This window comes from Tenrec ecaudatus, chromosome 16, assembly GCF_050624435.1.
Source record: "Tenrec ecaudatus isolate mTenEca1 chromosome 16, mTenEca1.hap1, whole genome shotgun sequence".
Taxonomy (NCBI): domain Eukaryota; kingdom Metazoa; phylum Chordata; class Mammalia; order Afrosoricida; family Tenrecidae; genus Tenrec; species Tenrec ecaudatus.
The window spans coordinates 88433506-88454598 of record NC_134545.1 but is presented as its reverse complement, the minus strand read 5'-3'; the positions used below and the strand labels follow the sequence as shown (position 1 = coordinate 88454598).

At 52.3% G+C, this 21093-nt stretch overlaps 1 protein-coding gene across 4 annotated transcripts in view; it reads left to right on the top strand.

Annotated features, from left to right (window-relative positions):
• STN1 (STN1 subunit of CST complex) overlaps positions 1-19861 on the top strand; it is a 37371-nt gene extending 17510 nt beyond the window's left edge. For all 4 annotated transcript variants that reach the window (XM_075533973.1, XM_075533975.1, XM_075533974.1 and 1 more), the window contains 6 exons: positions 1114-1290; positions 2017-2140; positions 4479-4650; positions 10553-10672; positions 13412-13484; positions 19175-19861. In XM_075533973.1, the coding sequence (XP_075390088.1) occupies positions 1114-1290; positions 2017-2140; positions 4479-4650; positions 10553-10672; positions 13412-13484; positions 19175-19332 (824 nt within the window). In that variant the 3' untranslated portion in view covers positions 19333-19861. The remainder of the gene's footprint in view (positions 1-1113; positions 1291-2016; positions 2141-4478; positions 4651-10552; positions 10673-13411; positions 13485-19174) is intronic.
• Positions 19862-21093: the final 1232 nt, after the last annotated feature.

Below are 21093 nucleotides of genomic sequence, written 5' to 3'. Positions count from 1 at the left end.
GTAGAGGGTGGTTGTATTGCATTGCAATAGATACAAGGTGAGCACATTATATGATATTATATCCACAGGGCCTGAGGTCAGGATTGGAAAACATATTTGAGGGGGACACAATTCCAATTCTAACCCTATGTGTGCAGTCAGCTTCACATCTGGATGGGTCCTAAGGGGTGGTTGTGTAATTGAAGGGAAGAAATTAAGAGACAAACGTGTTGGGGTGCCCACCTCTGCCATGGCTTCAGGAACCAGGACCAGGCAGAGAGAGAGAGATTGTATTCTCACATCACCTTGTATACCCTCAGGGCAAGCAAACCCCTCTAGTTATGGGTAATCACATAGGTAACAAAGTGGGCTGTACCCTAACCCTAAAGGTCCCGAGTTCATTGGAGGAGTAACCTAACACCAGTGCTGGGGGCAGGTAAGGGGGAGTGACTGTCCCCAGAGAGAGGAGATCAATCACAACATGTCTGCTCCCATAGATAAAGCTGCTGGCCAGAAGGCAGCACTATTATGGAAATATACTGTGGGGATTGTTTTTAATTATGAGAATATTACTGGGAGAAGGCCAGAATCCACCCAGAATCCTGGCCTTCCAGGCATCTCAAAATAGGAGAATAAAGAATTTGTCCACATAGACTCTCTTCCCATTCCTCAGTTTCTCACACGTGTGTATCTGATCAGCTAAAGCGACAGGAGCCATTACAGGATCTGTCCATGTGCTCATATTGCCAATGTCACATGGGAAAGGAATGGCATGGAGATTTGTTTCTGGAAACGATTCTGCTAATATATATTATATATATATATATATATATATATATGAAACTGTCAATTCCTTCTTCCAGGATGGTGCTCTTCTTGCTCTAAAAAGAAACTAAGCAAACTGCCATCGAGTTGATGCTGCCTCACGGTGACCCTGTGGGGCAGGGGACAACTGCCCCATGAGTTTCGAAGGCTGTAACTATTTACAGGAGTAGGAAGCCCCTCTTTCTTTGGTGGGGGGGTTCGGGGAGCAGCTGGTGGTTTTGAACTGCTGACCTTTCGTATCACAGCCCAAGGCGTAACCTCACAAATGTTACATGGAGATTGTGTTGCAATTTCTCTCTTTCTTCGCAGCCCAGACAGCTACAGCTGCTCCAAGCACGGCAACAGAGCTGAGCATAACCTCACAGCTTAAGAAGTTGCAAGACACCATTGAGCAGAGAACAAAGCTGGACATTGGAGACCTCCTCCGCCTCCGAGGCTATATCCGCACCTACAGAGAAGAACGCGAGGTCCATGCCACCGTGTACTGTGAGCACAAGGGCCTTCTGCAGACGCACCGTCCTTCTGGGACCGTGTCTCCTAAGCTCTGTGTAGCTCAAGGGCTAAACTTCCAACATTTCAGATAAGAAAATTGAACTATTTAATGGCAGAAATTATATCGCACAACATGCCTTTCTAAGACACACGGCATTTCTAAATTTATGTTTATCTTTTAAGAGAAAGTTTCAATGACGATAGGAAACGAATGACTTGCTGTATGGATAGTGGTCATCATTGTATTTGGGAGAGCCTAGTAGAGTGCTTAAAGGTCCGAGTGAGTTGGGTACTCCAGAGTTTGAGGTTTCAGGGGCTTATCCATTAAAGCAAAGTGTTCAGACGCTTCAAAATGGTAGAAATTTCTGGAATCCCATTGAGTCTAACTTTGACAGGAACAAGGAGAGTTGCGTATTATCTGAGCAATACTCCTTGGTTGTCCATTTGAAATCTCCAGGAAGGCCCCTGCTGTGCACCAGCGTGACAGGTCGATACGCTTGCTCCTGTGCTTTGTCTGCTCCTAAGTCACTCCTTGGCAAAGTCTTTGACGTCTGGGGATCTGGTTTCCGCTGCCAGGAAGGCTGGGACCACGTAGTGCACGTGGACGGTGATGGTCCTGGGAGCACCCTCTTCCCTGTCCTCCCAGTAGCAGAGGGACATGGGAAAGAATGGATTTGTGTGTCATTTCTGTGGCTTCCTTTCCCCTCTGTGGCTAATTAGATAAAGAGGACGATCCAGTGTGGAGCATTCAGATCGCAAGGATGCTTGAGGTGCCTGCTGTCTACCGGAAAGTTTATGACCAGCCTTGCCAGAGCCCCGCCCTAGAGAAAGCAGAGGCGCTGAGGTACGTGACAGCAAATCCCCGCTGTGGTAGGCCTGGGTGCAGCTCCGGAATTGACCGCCTACTTGCTTGTCTCATCTGTCCAGACATTCTAGAACTGTTGGGGGGAAGATTAGTGGGTACATGATTGGAGGCCCTGAAGAAGGGGAAGCACAGAAAAAAGTATTGAAGAAATCATGGCAGAATTTTTTTTTTTTTTGAAATTTCTAAACACACGGATACAGGAGGCTCCGCAAAGTGCCAAGAAACGACACAAGGGTAAATAATTATAATGGTAATAATAATCTCCAGAGGTTCACAACCAGGGATCATCTTGCCCTGTCAGGGGACACTTAGTCATGTCTAGAGTTTTTAATTTTAAAAAATTTATTTTTAATTGCCCTTGCTTGGAGGATTCTACTGGCATCTAGTAATAGCGGCCAAACAGACTGCAAAACAGCCTGCAGGTCAGAGGACAGCCCCCAACAACTCAGTAGCACAAGAATTGAGGAAAACTGATGGGCTGTCATCAAAACACCTACAAGCCACTGCTAACGAGAAATCTTAAAATGACATCCTTGATATATGTGTTCCTTATTCCTGAGAGAGGTAGAAAGTGACTTGCACGGGTGCCTGAGCCAGCAGCGCCCTGGAAGCAGCTTCCGGAACTCAGGGCTGGTTGGTGTGGAATTAATGATCAGGGCAATTAAAAGCATCTGTAGCAGAGCAAATGGTTTTCCACTGCAGGTAGCAGGGGAAGTAAAAAAGTATTGTTTTAGAAAATCATAGACACCTTTAGTAAACAAAAATAGCCACACGGGAAGCTGCCGCTTCTCAGCGTGTCCTCCATCAGCGGCTGCACTTTCTGAAAGACTCGTTTCCGTCTCTCCATCCCGCCCCCGATTCTCTGCCCTTTGCTTTCTACCACGTGAAAACTCAAACCGTGCTCCTTGGAAGCGTCATATGCATTGTGGAAGCGAAAGGAGGGCTAGAAGGGCAAGATTCTCATAGGACAGCCCTTGGCATTCCTGAAAGGGGCGCAGGCGCCGGTGCAACTTTCCTGGTCTTTTTTCTCACCAGTGCAATTTGCCATTTCATTAAGACATGTGGCTAATACTCCCCATGATCGTGCTGTGTCTCGTGAGGAAAATCTGTCAAGATCACCCCTTTGGCATGCTGCCAGTCATCACCCCTCTGAGCCCATCTCTCTGCCTTGAATTTAACTGGCCCAGCAGATCTCACTGTTTGATGAGACCAGGGCAAGTGTATCACTGAGGGAACTTGCCTGCAGGAATCCACTGATGGCAGGGATGAACGTATGAACAGGAACCCCCCCCCGTAGCAATATATTTTGACTTGCCCTCTATGTACCACCCACACCACTTCTGACCAGTCAGTCCCGACGCCTGGCAACACCCAGGGACTCTGTTATCGGTCTCATGCATGATTGTAAGTGTATGTTTCGTCTACAAGCGTGAGCCTGTTGCTGAGTGTAAGAGGCACGGGATGGAGGTGCAGGGCTCTGTAGTGTGACAGTAACCCAGGAGGAATAAGAATACACTCCTGCCAGCCAGTGGAGCATAGACAAGCTCTGGCAGGGCTCCACAGAGCCAGGAGCAGTGGTTCCTGAGTGGGTGGGGATTGGAAGGATCCGGAATCGGGACGGGACCAGGGCAGAAAGGAAAATGTTCATGTGTACTTTTCATTTGTCCAACCCATGAATAGAGTGTGTGTTTTAGACTTACATTGAGGAATGCGAGCTGTAAGGAGGTAAGTGCAGTTTTCCTCTTTGCCCTCGAGGCGACCAGGTAGGACAGGGGAGAACTGCCCCTGTGAGTTTCCAAGACTGGCTCTATACGGGAGTAGAAAGTCCCATCTGTGTCTCCAGGAGCAACTGGTGGTTTTGAACTGCCGAATTTGAGGATCGCAGTCCAATCATTTAATCACTACAGCGCCAAAGTAAAGCTCGCTAATTTCCTTTTATTTCCACCCCTTGTTCCATTTCCCAGAGGTTGCCACTGTTCCTAGCCTGGCGTGCTTCCCCGAGACCTTCTTCCTTCTGTGCGTGCACAAGCTTCACTGCGCCTGGGCGTCTGTGGGTCCTAATCTGCTGCCCACAAACACGAGCCCTCCGCTGCTTGCTTGTCTGCACGAGACATTTTCTGAACTCACCGGAATCCCTTTGTGAGCTCGCTTCACTCCACCTCACCTTTCAAACAGCCACAACCGGTTCGCTGTATGAACCGCCCTGGTTCCAGGCACACGCGTGACCATGACCATGGCACTGTGCATTCGAGCTGCATTTCGGTGTGACACACACAAAAAGGAACACGGCATGATTTTCTGAATTGTCTCCCCACAGCACCCCAGGCACCCTGACCCTCGCTGACCTCACATGTCTGCTGAGCGACAAGATCAAAGAGTTCCTTGTGGAGGACAGAGTGCAGACCTTTTACCAACAGGAGTTGGAAACGGTGGAACCTTTGCTGGCTCTGGCCAGTCAGCCTGTGACTCTCGGGACCAGCTCTGACCTGGTGAGCACCATGCGCCTGAGGGAGGACTCGCCCCACCTTGGCAGCTCGTGGGCGTGGACATGGGTGGGTGGGATGCCTATGGGACGGAGGCTCACAGGTGCTGGCACATGTCGTTTCTTGTCTGGAAAGGCCACTGACCATGGAGAACGTGAAATGAGACTGCACCTGGCTTCTTCCCCGCGCTACTTAAATTAACCATGGGAGTGTAATATTTGGGTAGCAAAAAAAAAAAAAATCCAATAATAATAGCCTAAGGTTCTTAGTACTTGGTTCTTAGAATTCACTGAGATGGGTATTTCATCTCAGTGGGAGTCAAATGAGGGGGCAGTCAGCAGGAAGGTGTAATTATCATCCTAAAGTTATTTATTGTTCAGCAAGATATTCTTGAACTTGAACCAAGGATTTTAAATGGTTTGCTTTCTCATCTTCAGAGTAAAACACATCTATCCTCTTTTAGGAGCCTTGGTGGTATAGTTGTTATGTGTTGGGCTGCAAACCACAAGGTCAGCAGTTCAAAACCACCAGTGGCTCCTTGCAAGAAAGATAAGACTTTTTACTCCCATAAAGTCTCGGAAACCCACAGGGGCAGTTCCACCCTGTCCTATCGGGTCCCTGTGAGTCAGCATCGACTCGAAGGTAGTAAGTCTGGTCCTGATTTATACTTGAATGAAGACCTAGTTGTTTCAGTACGTAAGAACTTTTAAGTGAAATTTTAAACCATTTCGAGTACAAGGAGCCCTCAAATTCCAGACGGGTTGTGTTCCTAAGTCTGTCTTTAAGTTGGATTTATATGTGAACCAAAACAGTCAGGAATGGCTTGCTCTCTAACACCACTTAGTCAGCTATTTGGCTGAGCATACAGTTTAGTATATTGTGTGCCTTTCCGTGGGTAAAGAACATTAAAGAAACACGAAAACATCTTTAACATAATTCTAAAATAATAATGTTTTGATGCACAAGCAAAGTAATGCCTGTTTGTTATTACAAACCACTGTATGTATCTCACAATTTCAATATAATAGGAAGGGGTCCTAACTATGGGCTGTTTGGGTGTTTGTAACTAAGGACTTCCTATAGTTTTTTTTTAGCTGTCCATGTTTTTTTTTATTATGAATGTGACAAGTTAACTTAAATTACTTATTTGCTTAGGATTAAGAATTATTTGAGACTTTGCTTTTAGACTTTCCTTTCAATACCATCTCTACAGCTTTTTGTTGTGGTAACACAACCCGCATTCATCCATCCATTGCTTTATTCCATCCTCCCGGGAATCATCTCAGGTTAAGTGTCACCTCCTGTCCTCCCCAGCATCTGTGCTCATAGGCACGGGAGCCTCCACCAGATAGTCCCCTAGTCTCCCACCTCTTGATGTCACTGACTTCTTTTGTCACCTGCCTGTCCCTCCATCACAACTGACGCTCTCTGGGAGCAGACGTCTTGTCTGCTGGGTTCGTTGCTCTGTCCCCAAACCGTAGAACAGGGTCAGCATCAACAGGGTCCCAGTAATTCTTAATGGAAGGAATGAGTGGTGTTTAGAAATTCAAATGCTATAAAAAAAAATTTTTTTTAAAGAAAAGAAATTCAAATGCTTTTAGGAAACATTGTGGATCTGTTGAAAAATACCGGCACTCATTGGGCTGCTAACTCCAAGGTCAGCAGTTCAAACCCCCCAGTTGCTCTTTTGGGAGAAAGATGAGGCTTTCTATTCCCATAAAGGTTTACAGTCTTAGAGACCCACGGGGCTGTCCCACCCTGCCCTTCAGGGTGGCTATGAGGCACAGCTACCTTGAAGGCACTGTGTGTGCCTATTAAACGGTCATGGAAATTCCGCTAATGGATACTGATGTGGTTTGCACACAACATGATGACTGTAGTCAGCGTGTCTAAATCGGACGTGTCAAAAATGTTGAATTGGGCAACATGTATTTTATTACAATCAAAAGTTTTTCATAAAATGCTCAAAATGATCCAGGTCAAAGTACGTTTTTGCCCATCCCCTTCCCTAGAGCCACACCCCCTTGCTAGTCTCTCGAATATATTTTTATAGAAAGTCTGTGCATGTGAAATGATTATTAGTATCTTCTTCTTTTGATCACAAATGACAGCAGGGCTCACGCCTGTCTGTGCCTGGCTTCTCGGTGAACAGAGTTTCTCCTTCCGGTCCAGTCACGTAGCACGCCGAGTCACCGTCAGCCCAGCATCTTTGGTTAGGACGTCCCAATGTTTGCGCCAATCATCTCGTCATCTCTGCACTGTGGAGATGATTTCCAGTCTGTGGCCAACAGGGCTCCTCTTCATACCCTTGTCACGTAGCGTGCGTTTGCGTTATTGTCACGGTGGAACCGATACGGGGTCACCAGTCCCACCTCCTGGCCCCATCACTGCATCTCCGTTTCATGAGCACCCGATTACCTTTTCCTGGCAGCAGCCTGTGGACTCGCTGGCCCAGAGCGGAGGGATAGCGTTTCAGGGAACCTTCAGGACACAGGGTCACGACCGGGGCCCTGGAGGCTCCCGGCTTGCTGCTGACAGCACGGCTGACCGGCTCCCCATTTAATCATTCAGAGGCGGCTCGCTGCCAAATTGGCCTCCGCGGAGGTCTGCCCACTCCGTCGGCATGTTTGGAAGGAAGTGCGGGCTAGAGGAAGGCAGCGTTGTCCCTGTGGCGCCAGCTCATGCCTCTGGGACAGCTGTCCCAATGCAGAGACCAAGGCCTCTCTGAGGACTAAGAATGATCCACGGGCCGCTTCTGGCGGGCTAGCCTTTTCAAACCACCTCAAGCAGAAACAGCACTGGCGAAGGAATGCGTGTGGGCACTGGGTTTGATCAACTTCTCGATCAGTTATGAATTAGTCACTGCCTGGTTTGTATGAATTAATCACACCACTGTTCTGTTGGGCGGGGGAGATGGGTGTCATGAGCTTCCGCTCTGTTCCTCGGAGCCCCAGAAGACTCGCGCTGCTGGCAGTGGTGAAAGCGAGAGCCTTTGGCATTTTCTGTCGTCATGCGTAAAAGCATAGCCGAACCAGGGCAATGGTGCTCTAGCGGTTGAGTTTGCCGCCACGGGGGTGGGGGCGTGAGTGGGAACCCCTATTCTTTAACTTTTTTTTATTCTGCACCCCACCCTGGCCTTTCTTCGCAAATCCAGAAACATGATCAGCAGGACTGGCAGAGCCATTGTTTCTGTGACAGCTGGGTGAATGTGGAACTTGTTTGGGAACCAAGACTATATATACACACTTCTCGGAGACCCACCCAGTTCCTGAGCTGAGGCTGGTCAGGCTCAGCAGGTTCAGCCTGTCGCTGCTCTCCCCCGCCCCGAGCAGTTTCAGCCTCCTGACTCAGGGCGTCGGCCACTGCCCTGGAGGAAAAGACAAGAAGGACCCGGTCCAGTATGAGCCCAGGAAGAGCTACGCCTGCGCAGGAAAGGCAAGGGGATGCCCTTGGCTTAGAGACTGCGGTCTTCCTGGCCAGGCCAGGGAAGCCAAGGTCAGCCGAGGGGAAGGGTTTGGATAGGAAGCACCCCTGATTGTTTACCTGTGTCGAGTCTTTTCTGTCCACAGTTCAACGGGGCTTTTAATCCCCCAGACTGAGTGCCCACTCTCCTCGCTGCTTGGCCTATGTTTGAAATCTGGGAGGAGGAGCCGGGCCTCCGGCATGGTTGGCCATCTTCATTGATGGTGTTTGTTGTGTTTGAGACACCCGTGGCTCGGCGGTACAGTTCTGTCTTCCATGGGAGGGAGCCGGGTTAGGTTGCCAGCCGACACACCTCACATACCTCAGCTACCCATAGCGGCTTGTGTGCTGCTCGGGTACTGAACGACTGCGACACCCGAGGAGGAAAGGCCTGGAGCTCTCCTTCCGAAAGTCAGCCAGGGAGAGCCTGCGGACCCACAACAGTCTGGCCTGAAACTGATGGAGGGGCGGGAGCAGGATTTGTCTGCTGATGGGCACGGAGTCGCCACACCATCCGGGGTCCACTCCAGGGCGGCCACCACCAACAGTAACTGCACCCATCCCCGCTGGCTCATTCCCAACGTCTCCCTCTGAGGGAGAGACGCGAGGGACTCAGGCCTCCAGATTCCAGTGCGAAATGGACTTCAGATGGCAAGCCCTGGGGTGCTGAAGACGCAGGGGTCGGTCTTGGGTGGGTTGTCTAAACACACCCTCATAGTTTTTCTGCCCGTGGGAGTTGTAAACTATTCTGTCGCCCTGCAGAGAGCGGGTGCTGTCAGGACTGGAATGTTTGCCGCCTCGTAGGCCCTGATGCTCGCACGACCAGGGTCTCTGCCTTGTGAGGAAACACGGAGATAATTCACCGAATGGAGAGTCTCAGACTGCCATCTTCAAGCCAGAAAGCCTGCTTGCGTACCGTCACCAGGACCTAAGGGTCTCCCAGACTAATACACTGCCTGTTTGCGAGCGCTCCTCTGCAGAAGGGTGGACCCGCCAGCCCTGGAGACCACTTGGGGGCGGGGCTCTCTCCTCTCCCCACCCCTCCTTTGAGGACCGGCTTCAGCATCTCCTGCCCACCCTCTGTTCAGTTCCTGCACCTCCGTGACAGACAGGCCTGCCACATGCCCGCGGGGCGAGGTCCTGCCCTCTTGATGAACCCCTTGTACTTCACAGGTGGCTCTGCAGGTGGGAGGACAATTGTTTGTCATCATTTTCTTCGTTTTGAGAAAGCACTGAAAACGCCCAGTGCAGTGACCAGGATGATGGCCTTTTCTACTGGGGCATTCATTTCCTCAGACTTCCTTCGTTGCCCACTGTGTGCCAGGGGGGGGGGGTGTGTGTGGTGGTGGTGGTGGTGTGTGTGTGTGTACACACACAGAGTGCCTGCTCAAGAAGCACACCATTGAGTTGATGCCCCACCCAGGACGGAGTTTACGCCCTTGCTTCCTCCGCCCAGTGAAGACCACGATGGGAGTATGAAAGGGGATGACCTGGTGCCTCTGAGCAAACCCACCTCCCAGAGAAGACTCATGGAAAGTGAGCAGGTAGAAAGCTGGTCACAGCAGAGGCTCCTTCTGGGTTTGCTTCTTTCTCAGACTCCCCTCCACTGTCTGCCTCGGGGCCCACCTTGGACAGGGCTGTTGGCCACCATGATTCGCCCCCAAAACAAGTAGTTTTGTCACCGACGACACACCGGGCTCCTAGATTGTTCCAATGTGCGTAAAATAATTCTTTCAAGTCCCCAGGAGAGATGGTCGCTAGCCATACTCTCCACGAAGAAAGGAGATAATGTCTATGTACTGCTTGTTGCTGTGAGCAGCCCTGGAGCTGGCCCTGACTCTGGGCAGCCCCGTCCCTCCCCAGCAGAGCAAACCCATCCTCCTGATAGGTTGCATCTCAGACACTGTAACCCACAAAGTTCTCATTGGCCCAGTTTTCAGTGGATCGCCAGGCCTTTCCTCCCTCCTGGTCTGTGTTTGTCTGGAAGCTCTGCTGGGACCTGTTCAACCTCCCAGGACACATAAGCCTCTTCAGACAGACCAGGAGGTGTGTTGGCCAGGTCTCCTGAGTGGAAGGCAAGAATCCTACCACCGAATCACCAGTCGCGTCAATGTGTGTGGTCTAATAAACAAAGTGAAAGATTGTGTGCCGATAGCTCTGTGAGGTTATCACCCCTACCACAGGATGAGACAAGAAAACCACAACTAAGTTGTGGAACGGCTGTCAGGTATCCTGCCCAGGCGAACGTCTCTCTCCCTTAAATACTACCCTCGCTAGGCCTGAGCATACCTGCTTCTTTCTGACTCAGCAGATGGAGAGCCTGGCACGCCAATTCCTCAACCAGCCAGCGGCCTAGGGGGCTGCTCGCAAGTTGGCTCCATGGGTCTGGTAGCCTCACTTCCTTCTGTGGCTTGTTTTTCTTTCTTTCTCTGCCCTCTTCCCACAGGTGGAATTGAAGGACACCACTTCCAAGGCAATCCACAGAGTCTTTAAGGATGCTCTGCAGCTGCTTCAGGACAAGGGCCTGGTTTTCCAGAAGGAAGATGGTTTTGGTAACCTCTACTATGTAAGAAACCTGCGACGGGTGGTTGTGCTTGGCTCACCTCCCCTAAAACACTCCTGTGCATGCTGCCGCCTCGGTGCCACGTCGGTGATGAGTCTCTGCTGGGGTGCTGCCCTGCTCATTGAAAGAGATCAGCAACATCCCTGACCGCTGCCCATTAGATGCTAGTAAGCTCTCCACCGTGAGTCCATTCCGGCCCACAGCCATTCGCTAGGTCAGAGGAGAACTGCTCCGTCAGGTCCCTGAGCCTGTGAGTCTATGGGAGCACACAGCCTCATGCTTCTCCCGCATGGTGGCTGGTGGGTTTGAACTGCCAAGCTCACAGGGAGCCGTCGGGCCTCCTTTAGGTGTCAGTAGCACTTTTCAACTGCGACAACCAGAAATGTCTTCAGACACTGACAAATGTCTCTCACGACAGTCAAGAACCACTGCTCCAAATCACATTCAGCAATGATTTCAATACCAGAACATTTCCCCACGGGCCTTCATACACGCTGGTACTCAGAAAACAGCCCACAGCCACCGACCTGGGCCTCTCTGTGGTTGAGACTGGCTGAGGCGTCCTGGTGGTTTGTGGTTTAAACCACCGCTCGGTGTGTCAAGCTTCAGGTGGTTTCCAGCTCTCTGTTGGCACAGACACTGTTGCGTGGAAGTCTGGGCACGGCACCCTCTCTGTGGCACATTTTAAGAAACGGGAATCGCAGGACCAAAGGGTGTGCACCTTTAAGCTTTTGGTCAGCACAGCCCAATCGGCATCCCAAGGGGCTAGTGCAGTGGGCTTTCCCACCAGGAGGGTGAATGCTTGTTGATGACAGCGGAAAAACATTCTCTTGTCACCAACACAAATGGCCGCAAGATGATTCCATGGGGTTTCCCTGGCTGCTCTTTTGGAAACCAATCACCAGACCTTTCTCCCGAGGCTCTAAGTGGACTCCACCTCCCACCTTGGGGTTGGCAGTGAGTGCACCTGACCTGTCGGACGCACCTCTCCACTGGGAGCGCAGTGCAGTGGGCCTCCAAGACAGGCCCGCCCTGCCTGAGTCGATAGGGCCCTGACTGCCAGGCCTCTTGCCAGGGGAGGGGCCGGTGTGCCAGACAGCTGACCTTTCGGTAAGCACCTTAGTGCTTAACCTCTGTGCCACCAGGGCTCCACCCCCTGTCTCATGGCGCCTTTGATAGCAGAGGAAGCAGGCTGGCAAGTAGCCTGGGGAGACAGGTCCCGGAAGTCTCACCACTGAGGGGTGATTCCATCAGAGCAGATTCCTGAGGTGGATCTGGAGTGATCCGGTAGTTTAGGGCCTGTCTTCAAGACGATTAGGATTTATTCCCATCTGTGTAAGGGATGTGTGCAGTTCCTCTCCCTCCAGCGCGGAGCTGGCCTGCTGGGAACCAGCCACCCCCTGCAGGAAGGGACACACATGGCCCCCAGCCTCTGGGCAGCCTGCCTCATGGTCTGTACAGGGAGCCCCTCCTGGGGAGTGGCCGGGCTAGGCAGCAGGCCAGGGCCCAGGTGTGGCGAGCCTGAGCCACTTCCTCCTGTGAATCACTGTGAGAATGGGGTGATGGAGCCAAAAGACTCTCTTCCCAGCATCCCCGGCCCCTGCCCTGAATTGACTGCCCTTCTGCCTCCCTGGCCGGGCTGCTGGGTTTCCTTCTCCTGCAGTCCTGCCTCCGGGAAATTATACCCTCTAACATCAGGACTTTGTTTGTACAGTGCTTTCCCGAGACTCTCATACGCTGTCCTGTATTTAATCCTCACCAGGGCCGGGTGAGCGGAGAGAAGGCAGGCCTTACCACCACCCATCTGTGTGTCTGGTCCGACAAACATGTCTGGCCTCGCTAAGCGGAAACCTCCAGCTCTGTTTGTTTGCAGGCTTCTTCCCCACCCCACTGCCTTCTTCCCTCCACCCCCCTCTCTTTTTTTCCCCTCCTTTTAATCAATCATTGTATTGGGGGCTCGTACATATCTCATAGCAATCCACCATTCAGTTGTGCCAAGCACCCTGGTGCACATGTTGCCGTCATCATTTCCAAAACTGGTGCTTTGCACTGGAGCCCTGCTGTCAGCTCCGCCCCTCGTGCTCAACCACTCAGTGAAGGTGCGGCTCAGGCACCGTCTGGCTGCAGCCCTCTCACCTGAGCTGGTGGAAAGAGGAAGTAGGTTACCTTGCCTTTGAGAACAGAAAATGCTTTCAGTGACTAAGCTGTTTACTCTCCTGTTAGCTTTCCCTTCCCTTCCCCACCTTCCCACTGTGGGTGGACCAGGAAGAGAGTAACGACTCATAGGACAGGACAGAGGAAGGTGTGTCGGCCCGGCCACTTTGATCCTCAGGCCTCCCTCTAACTTCTCTCTACTGAAGCAAGAACATTGTGCGGGCTGTGTTCTGAGTGTGTACGAAAGTTGCTCCTTCAAAGGGCAGATTCTCCATCCTCCCGCCACAGCCCCAGAGATCTGGCTGCCACTGCGGGCCAGGGTACGTCTCTGGGGCCGGCCGAGTGGCCAGCTGCTGACGGACAGAACTGAGTTCACAATCTGCCAAGTATTGAAATTGGAATTTTGGGCATGAGAGGAGGCCTCATGAAATCTCTCCAAACTGCCTTAAATGCTCATCAAGGGGTGTGTGTGCATGTCATGCATGGGGTTAAAGACTGCTTTCTCTCTGGTGTGTGTGTGTGTGTGTGTGTGTGTGTGTGTTGCATAGGGTTAAAGACTGCCTTCTCTCTGGCTGTCTTTCCTATTAGGTAACCAGGGAAGACAAAGAACTGCTCAGGAAGGTCCACCGCATCATCCAAGAAGACTGCCGGAAGCCAAATCGTAAGTCGGGAGAGCCTGGCACCCTGGGAACAGGCGCCCCCTCTAGGGAGCTTTGGGTGTAGAGTTGAAGACGTGGGACCACTTCCCAACTCAGACATGGGGCTGAGGGGAGATTGGTCCAGGTACCTGCCCTCTCAGCCTCCGTTTCCTCCTCCCTGTAATGCATGTGGGGCTGGCCCACTTGTTCTGACTCGGATTCAACCTTGGAGCTTGTTAAACAGTACAAGTGCCCTTACCCTGTTACGTCAACACCTTCTATTTGTATAAAGCTTTCCAGAAGCCCTGGGACACTTTCTCATGTCCGTCTGCACTATAGCCTGGTGAGCTGAGAGAAGGCCTGCCCCTGGGGATTTGATTCTGGAGGGAGGAGGCTAGACAGATGAGCGCTAGGTCATTGTAATGCTTCTGATCCAGTATGGTTGGCCCTAGACTAGAACTCTTTTTTTATGATAATCTTAAAAAATAATTTTTAATTGTGAATGAGGCGGAGATTTACATTTCTGATCATCAGTTTGGTATGCAACAACTATTTATCAAATCCCCCAATAGTTTACCCAGTCCTCCCCCACCCCTTTGATTTCTCTTCGCCTGCCCCTGGGATATTATGCTCCCCTGCATCCAAGTCACGGCGTCTGTCCCCCGCTAGCCATGAGGACGCCGGGAGTGAAGTGGTTATGTGTCAGGCTGCTAACCTCAAGGTCGGCAGTGTGATCCTACTAGCAGAGGAAAAGGACAAGGCTTTCTACTCTGGTGGTCAACAGTGATCACAGCAGCTGCTCCCTTGGAGAAAGATGGGGCTTTCTACGACCCAGCTGCACCTGACAGCTAGTCTTCAGAAACCCACAGGGGAGGCAGGGTTAATTGGAAGAAGGCCACCTTGGCAAGTGATGATTAGTAGCTTTAGTGGCATTGTGTCACCCCCTAGTGGTTATAACTCCAACTGTAGCTAGTGTGATAGGAATGTTGGCATTTCCACACTAGTTGGGGGTCAACCCCCAGCTGAGAATTTGCCTCTCCACCCAAGATACAGGGAAGCAGTTTAGCCAGATCCCCAGGTGACTCTGACAGATCTTAGAGATGTTTATGGATCCAGAAGACTCACCTGGGGATCTTGTTAAAGGATAGCACCAGTATTCCGTGGTGGAAAGGCAAATTCTCAGCGAGGGGCAAGCAGAAATGAAACCGGTTTGAAGCTGTGGTTCAGCAGAGAAGAAAGCATCACTCTCATCTGTAGGTACTTGGGGACACTGGCTGGTCTTAAAGGTGACTTTTCAACACTGCCTTTGGCAAACATGTGCTTGCTGGCGATGACCGTGACTTTCTGGTGCTAGAAGCAAGTAGAAGGCTCGTGGCTAACCTGGTTTGTTCCTCTCTAGCGAAGGCCACCTCCAATGTTACCTGCTCACTCACATAACACCTGGGCCCCGCCAGGCCTTCTCACAGGTGGAGCGGGCCAGGCCCCCAGCTTGTGTAGCCTTTCAGCCCAACAAGGTCAGAACCCAGGTGGCCTGACCACCGGCCTTAAGGTGAGCCTGAGGCCATCGCTTAGTTCTGGGCAGGACTCCCAGCTGCTCCCTGGGCCAATCAGATGACTAGGAACAAGTACCCGCTCGTCTGGGGAAAGAGAGCCTCCCCGGCACAATTTTTGAAAAAAAGTATTGTGTCTTAGGTGGAAGTTCACGCAACCAAATGGGTTCCCTTTTGGGCATTTTATACAAATTGTTATGTGACGTTGGTTACAAACTTTATCGTGTCAGCGCTCTCACTATGTGCAGTTTGTTCTCTTTCCCTTGATTTAGCTTCCCTGACCCTCCTTGCTCCCAACTAAATGTTGACCTGGGAGTGGATTGTCAGGGATAGCACATCCCTGACAGGTGATATTATTGTTTGTTCTCCGTCAGTCCATCGTTTGGCTGAAAACAGACGTCTGGGAGTGACTTCAGTTCCCACTTAGAAGGCTATGTTAGGATGGTAGGCTCAGGGCTTCCTGTGGTCTCCATCAGACCAGGAAGGTTGATCTTTCCAAGGAATCTGAGTTTTGTTCTGCATTCTCTATCATTCTCTCTGGGGCTGCTACCAGCCCCCCGAGCAGAATGGCAGTCCAAAGTGGTGGCTGAGCACCATCTTGTTCTTCTGGTCTCAGGGTAGGAGAGGCTGTAGTTGTGTAGACACTGCCCACAGTTTGAGGGGCACTTAATGACTGAAATGTGGAGTCCCTCCGACAACAGGGCCGGGTTGGGTTCTTTTTTGAGTTACGTCAAGAACAGCATTAGTTGACACAAGCCTCAGTGAGGCAAATCAGTGGCATTCACACCCCATCTCCCAGAGGACCCCACAGCCTGTGTGGCCCAAAGGGCCATGGAAGCCCCAGGTTTTGTGCCCATAGTTAGAGCGTTCCGGCCACTCCTGCTCCAGGGAGTGTGTGTGTCAGAGTGGACGGGCCCCGCCTCTGTGTCCAGCAGTGGGAGCTGCCTCGGAAAGCCGGGAGCCTCACCTGCAGCTGACAAGCTCTCGGTGGCACACTTGAGCAGGGTGGCCTGGGAGTGCCTGTAAATACCTGCTAAGCGCCACTCCTACCCTCCTCTCCATGAGAAACATCTCTGGCATGAGAGACGTTCTTATAAATACTAGCATGTGGGCACCATACAGTAAACAGGGCCAACGCACCCACAGAAATGTCAGACTTACACCCCACGCCAGCTCCCAGCCCCATCCCAAGCACTCGCTTCTCTTTCTTTCTAGAGGTCCTTTCTACACCTACGTGTATGCTTAGATTAAGTTTCTATAGAAATAGTGAGTGAGTAGGCAGCAGGCTGCCTCTAGGGGACGCCCTGTCGTGAGCACAGAGCTCCGCGCCGTAGATTCCATGAGCTGGTGTTTCCCAAGTGGTCGCCAGGCCTTTCTTCCAGGGCACCTCGAGGTAAACTCCAACTTACCTCTTTTTAGTTAGACCTTCCATGGAAGAGTCTCTCAAGATCTGCACTGAATTCCATTATTTGTAGAGACAGGTATCCAGCTACGCCTTTAATCCTTTCCCGCTTGGCCTGGAGCTCATTTCCAAAATGTCCTGATAACCACTAGGCGTGAGTTTTTCTCTCTCTGAATGAGTGATGGAATGGCTTGAGATCCTCTGACGGTTATAAGTCCCAGCCGAGGCCATCCCTACAAGCAGGAAAAGACTACAGCTCAGTAGTCTATGCCTCAGTTTCTTCATAGGCGAGGTGGGCATGATAATAACAGCCTGGTGGTGTAGGGGTTATGCGTTGGGCTATTCGCCTTAAGGTCAGCAGTTCAAAGCCACCAGCTACCCCGAGGGAAAGAGCTGAGGCTTCCTACTTCCGTCGAGAGTTGCAGTCTCAGAAACCCACGTGGGCAGTTCTACCCTGCCCGATAGGGTCGTTGTGCGTCAGCACCAACTGGTCAGCAGTGCGTTTTCTGGTGATGCCATTGGTTATCGTGAGGATGAAATGAATGTGTGCTTCTGAAACTGTCTGAAGAGTACAGGGCTGTGTGGCGCTTCTGGGTCAGTGTTAGATTGCTGATCGTGAGGTGGTGGTTCAAACCTCCCCATCGCTCCTTGGGGAAACAATGAGGCGGTCTGCTCCTGGGAAATCCCAGGAAGCGTCGCTGTGAGTTGGGAGGGACTATGTGGCGGTGGGAACATGGAAACCAAGAACCAGTGTCACTGCCGTCGGGTCTGATTGACTGCAGAACAACTCCGGACAGAGTAACTGCACCTGCGAGATCTTGACAGAAACAGAAGAGTCTCCTCTTTCTCCCATGGGAGGCTGGTGGGTTTGAACTGCTGGCCTTGATTGGCAGCCCACCCTGTCACCCAGCACGCCACCGGGCTCCTTTCAGGGCTGTGAAAGGGCGAGTGCCGTGTTGGCTGACCTCCTGGCACAGGTGCCAGCCCTTAACTCTCCAGCCTGGAGACCCAGAGGCTGGCTTTGTTGGGTTTCATGTTGACCCGGATTCTAGAAGGAAGCCATTTTAGCAGGGTCTCTGTGTGGATTTTCCTCTATTCTCAAACGGGCTAAAGTTAAAGATCTGAGATTTGACTTTAGTGTGGGGGCGCAGCCATGGCCCCACACCCCGAAAGGAAGAACTCCACCCCGAAGGTGTCACCTTAGTTCCAACTTGTTCCTCCAAAGGGGTTCCCGCCCACAGGAGAGTCGAAGGACTAGTGTAGACAGAGAACCCACACACCCCTCACTTACATTCACAGTAGCCCCGAAAAACAGGGACAGGCTCTGTTTCACACTAGGGACAATCATCGCTCTGTGACTTCTGACTGGGCAGCAAGTCCTTGGGGTGCTGCTGTGAAGTAGATGCCGCTGCCCTCTTACTGATGATGTGTAACAGAGCCCCAGCTGAAATTCAGGCCTGCCACCAGTCAGCCCTCCCGGGCCACTCTCCCACCGGCTTCCCCTCCCCAGCACCATGCGATGATGGTTGGGGAAACAGCCTGGAAGTGTGGAGACCTCTGGTGGCGGTAGGTTTTCCAACAGTCACCCCCACCGGGAGCTGACATAGCCACTAGAGGCCAGAATTTACCAAGGGACCGCGGGTTAGTGCTCCCAGCTCGTCCCACCACCACCTGAGGAGACTGACACTGGGAGATCTAAGAACGCCTGACCTGCCCAGGGCCAGGAAGGCCTGGAGGATGCAGCCCTCGCTGTACTTTGCCCAGCGCCACAAAGGCTCTTGAGCCTCTGGGAAGAGTGCTGGCTGCGTGGTGGTCTGGAGCAGTGCCGCGGGCAGAGGCGGAGCTCCGAGGATGGTAGGTGGGCTTCTCTGTGGGAGGTCGGCTAGACCTGTATTCAGAGTTGGAATCCCACCTCCACATCATGACTCAATCAGTTGATAACGATATTTCATAAGCCATGTGCAACTATAATGGAAATGACCATTCAAAATCTATCGCTTTCCCTAAATGTAATGCAATGTGTTGTGTTTCTGTTTTACTCACTTTGGTAGGGAAAAAAGGCAGAAAGGTAAACAAACCACAACCCAAGACATTGCTGGCATGACCCTCCCTCTGGGTCAGAGCCTGTGGTGAATGCTATGCTCAAGTCAATCAACCATTGTAGGGCCCCGCTCCTAAACCTGGAATGGGTGCCAATGTATGCCACGTGGTCTTAGCCCTGAGGAGAAAGGAAAGATTTCCAGAACCCATCAGGCAAGGCTTCTTGGCTCCATCACTGCTGAGCCACCGCTGCCCTGCTCTGTTGTGAAGCTGCAGCGGGCTTCGCCTGGGAGGCCAGGGGTCCACCCTGCGGGGATGCTCTCCTAGGCGTCACTGTCTCCGAGGAAAAGATGGCCAAGGGCAGAGTGCCACTGCATCTAAATCACTGGTTGGGCGTCTTGGCCATCAGAGAGCTGAATCCACATGACTGGGCAGTGGGGCCGAGAACAGGGGTGTCGGTGTCTTTGTTCTGTGTCATTTGGGCTGACGGTCGAGGCTGGTGGGCCTCAACTTCAGCGTGCTCACGAATCCTCTGGGCAAAGACTCTCGGGAGGGCCTGAGCTTCTGCATTTTCAAACAAGCTCCCAGGTGATGCTGATGCCGCCGGGCCTTGGCCCACACTTTGCTTAGCCAGGGGCTGGTGATGCTTCCACTTAAGCGGGAGGACCAAGAGGGCCTGCTAGACATGCCTGAACACGGCCACCTGCCTCTTTTCCTGCAGACGTGGAGCGGGGCTGCCACTTCCTGCACATCTTGGCCTGTGCTCGCCTGAGTGTCAGCCCAGGCCTGAGCGAAGCAGTGCTGCAGCAGGTGCTGGAGCTCCTGGAGGACCGGAGTGACATCGTCAGCACCAGGGAGCACCACTACATGGCCTTCTGAGGAGGGGCGCACGGCCGCCTGGGGAAGAGGAGGCTCGGACTGTAGCCCTTGTGCTGGGCTTGTGTGTCTGGACACAGTCACCGCCTGATAGACTGTACTGCGCGGTGCACATGTCCTGCAAGCTGCCTTCTCCCTGCTGTGGCCCTGGGATGACTTGGCTTTTATCTCAGCCACAACATAGAGAACCCTCCCCTGTTGACCCGGCTGGAGTGGCATCGCTCATGGAGCAGAAGGGGAAGGACAGTGTTGGCAGCTTAGTCAGTCTGTCCGTGATTTGAAAGACATGCCTCGCCGAAGGCCCATGTCTGACAGGAGCTAGGCGCACAAAGCCCCGGCGCAGAGTTCAAAAATTTCAGACTCCTGGGCACATTCTTGAGGGCTTCTCGGCAGTCTAAGAAGCAGGGTTGGGGCACTCAGTCTCAATGGCTCTATGCCGCTCTCCTACTTTCCTGTGCCCGGAGGTGGTGTCTGAATCCTTGGTGAGTACTGTTAGACCTCAACCAGAAGTGTGAGAAAAATAGATGTACAACATGACTCTGTGTTTGTCATTTTCCTTATGCTGAATCTCAAAGTTTCTGATTACACCCCCAGCATTTAAATACACATGACTAAATAACATTGTCCCTTAATGCCCCCCTGAAGATGGCGGCGGGTAGCCTAGGGAGCCGGTGAGTGTTCTGTTCCGGGTTGTCTCTGTTGTGGAGAACAGGCTGGCACCATCCGCCAAAGCCCCCATGTGAGCTCAGACACGTGAGAGTCATGCTCCTGCTCCTCATCCCGAACAAGAGAGAACAGCCTGAGGTAAGAAGGAGGCTTGTTCTAACAGCAAACACACAAAGCCCTCTGGCAAAAAGAAAGGGCCAGGAAAAGGGAGCCCAAACCCAAAGTGCACCAAAAGACCTGGAGTTAATGGCAGTCATTGCACATCTGCCGTGCCGTCGTCTGGCGCCAGCTAGCCGAGGATGGCATTTTCCGGGATGCTGTCAAGTTCTAAGGAAGTGGTTGGCTGCAGCAGGTGTTGGCCTGGAGGAGGTGTGCCCCGTGTGGTGTCTTCTCTGGCCCAGGCCTGGGGACACCTCCACACTGCCAGCCCCACCTCCAGTCTCTCAGCCCGAGAACCCAGGGCTTTCCCTTGATGCCTCCTTCGGAAGTGAGCCTTGTGGGTGGCTGGGAGACCACATAGGGTAGAAGTACCCCCAGGAGTTTTCTTGGCTGTAATGTTTAGAGAAGTAGAGATCCGGGTCTTTCTCCAGTGGAACGCTGCCAACCTCGGTCCGCAGTACAGCGCTTAAGCATTTGCATCCAGGGCTCTGGCATGACCAGACTTAATCCACCGGTGGCGGCCACGTCAATACAAGCACCCTTACAGGACAGAGTGGAACTGCCCCACAGGGGTTTCCAGGTAAATCTCGCCCACTCTGGGTTCCACGGCCACGCCACTGTTGCCGCAAATGTTTGCTGTGGTGTCTGCGGGCTGACTGACCAAGGACAGGGCTTTGAGTGACACGTCCACTTCCATCTCTGCCCTTCCAGTCATCCCGCCCTTCCTTCCTTAGGAAAGAAGACACCTGGGGACGCTTTTGACATGAACTTGTTTACCTCTCAGCTGCAAGAAGCCCTGGTGGCGCAGGGGGCTAGGCGCTGGGCTGCTAACCACCAGGTCAGCAGTTCAACTCATCAGCCCTCCCATGGAGAAAGATGCAGCTGCCGGCGCCCCGCCCCTGGAAACCCAAAAAGGCAGTTCTGCCCTGGCCTATAGGG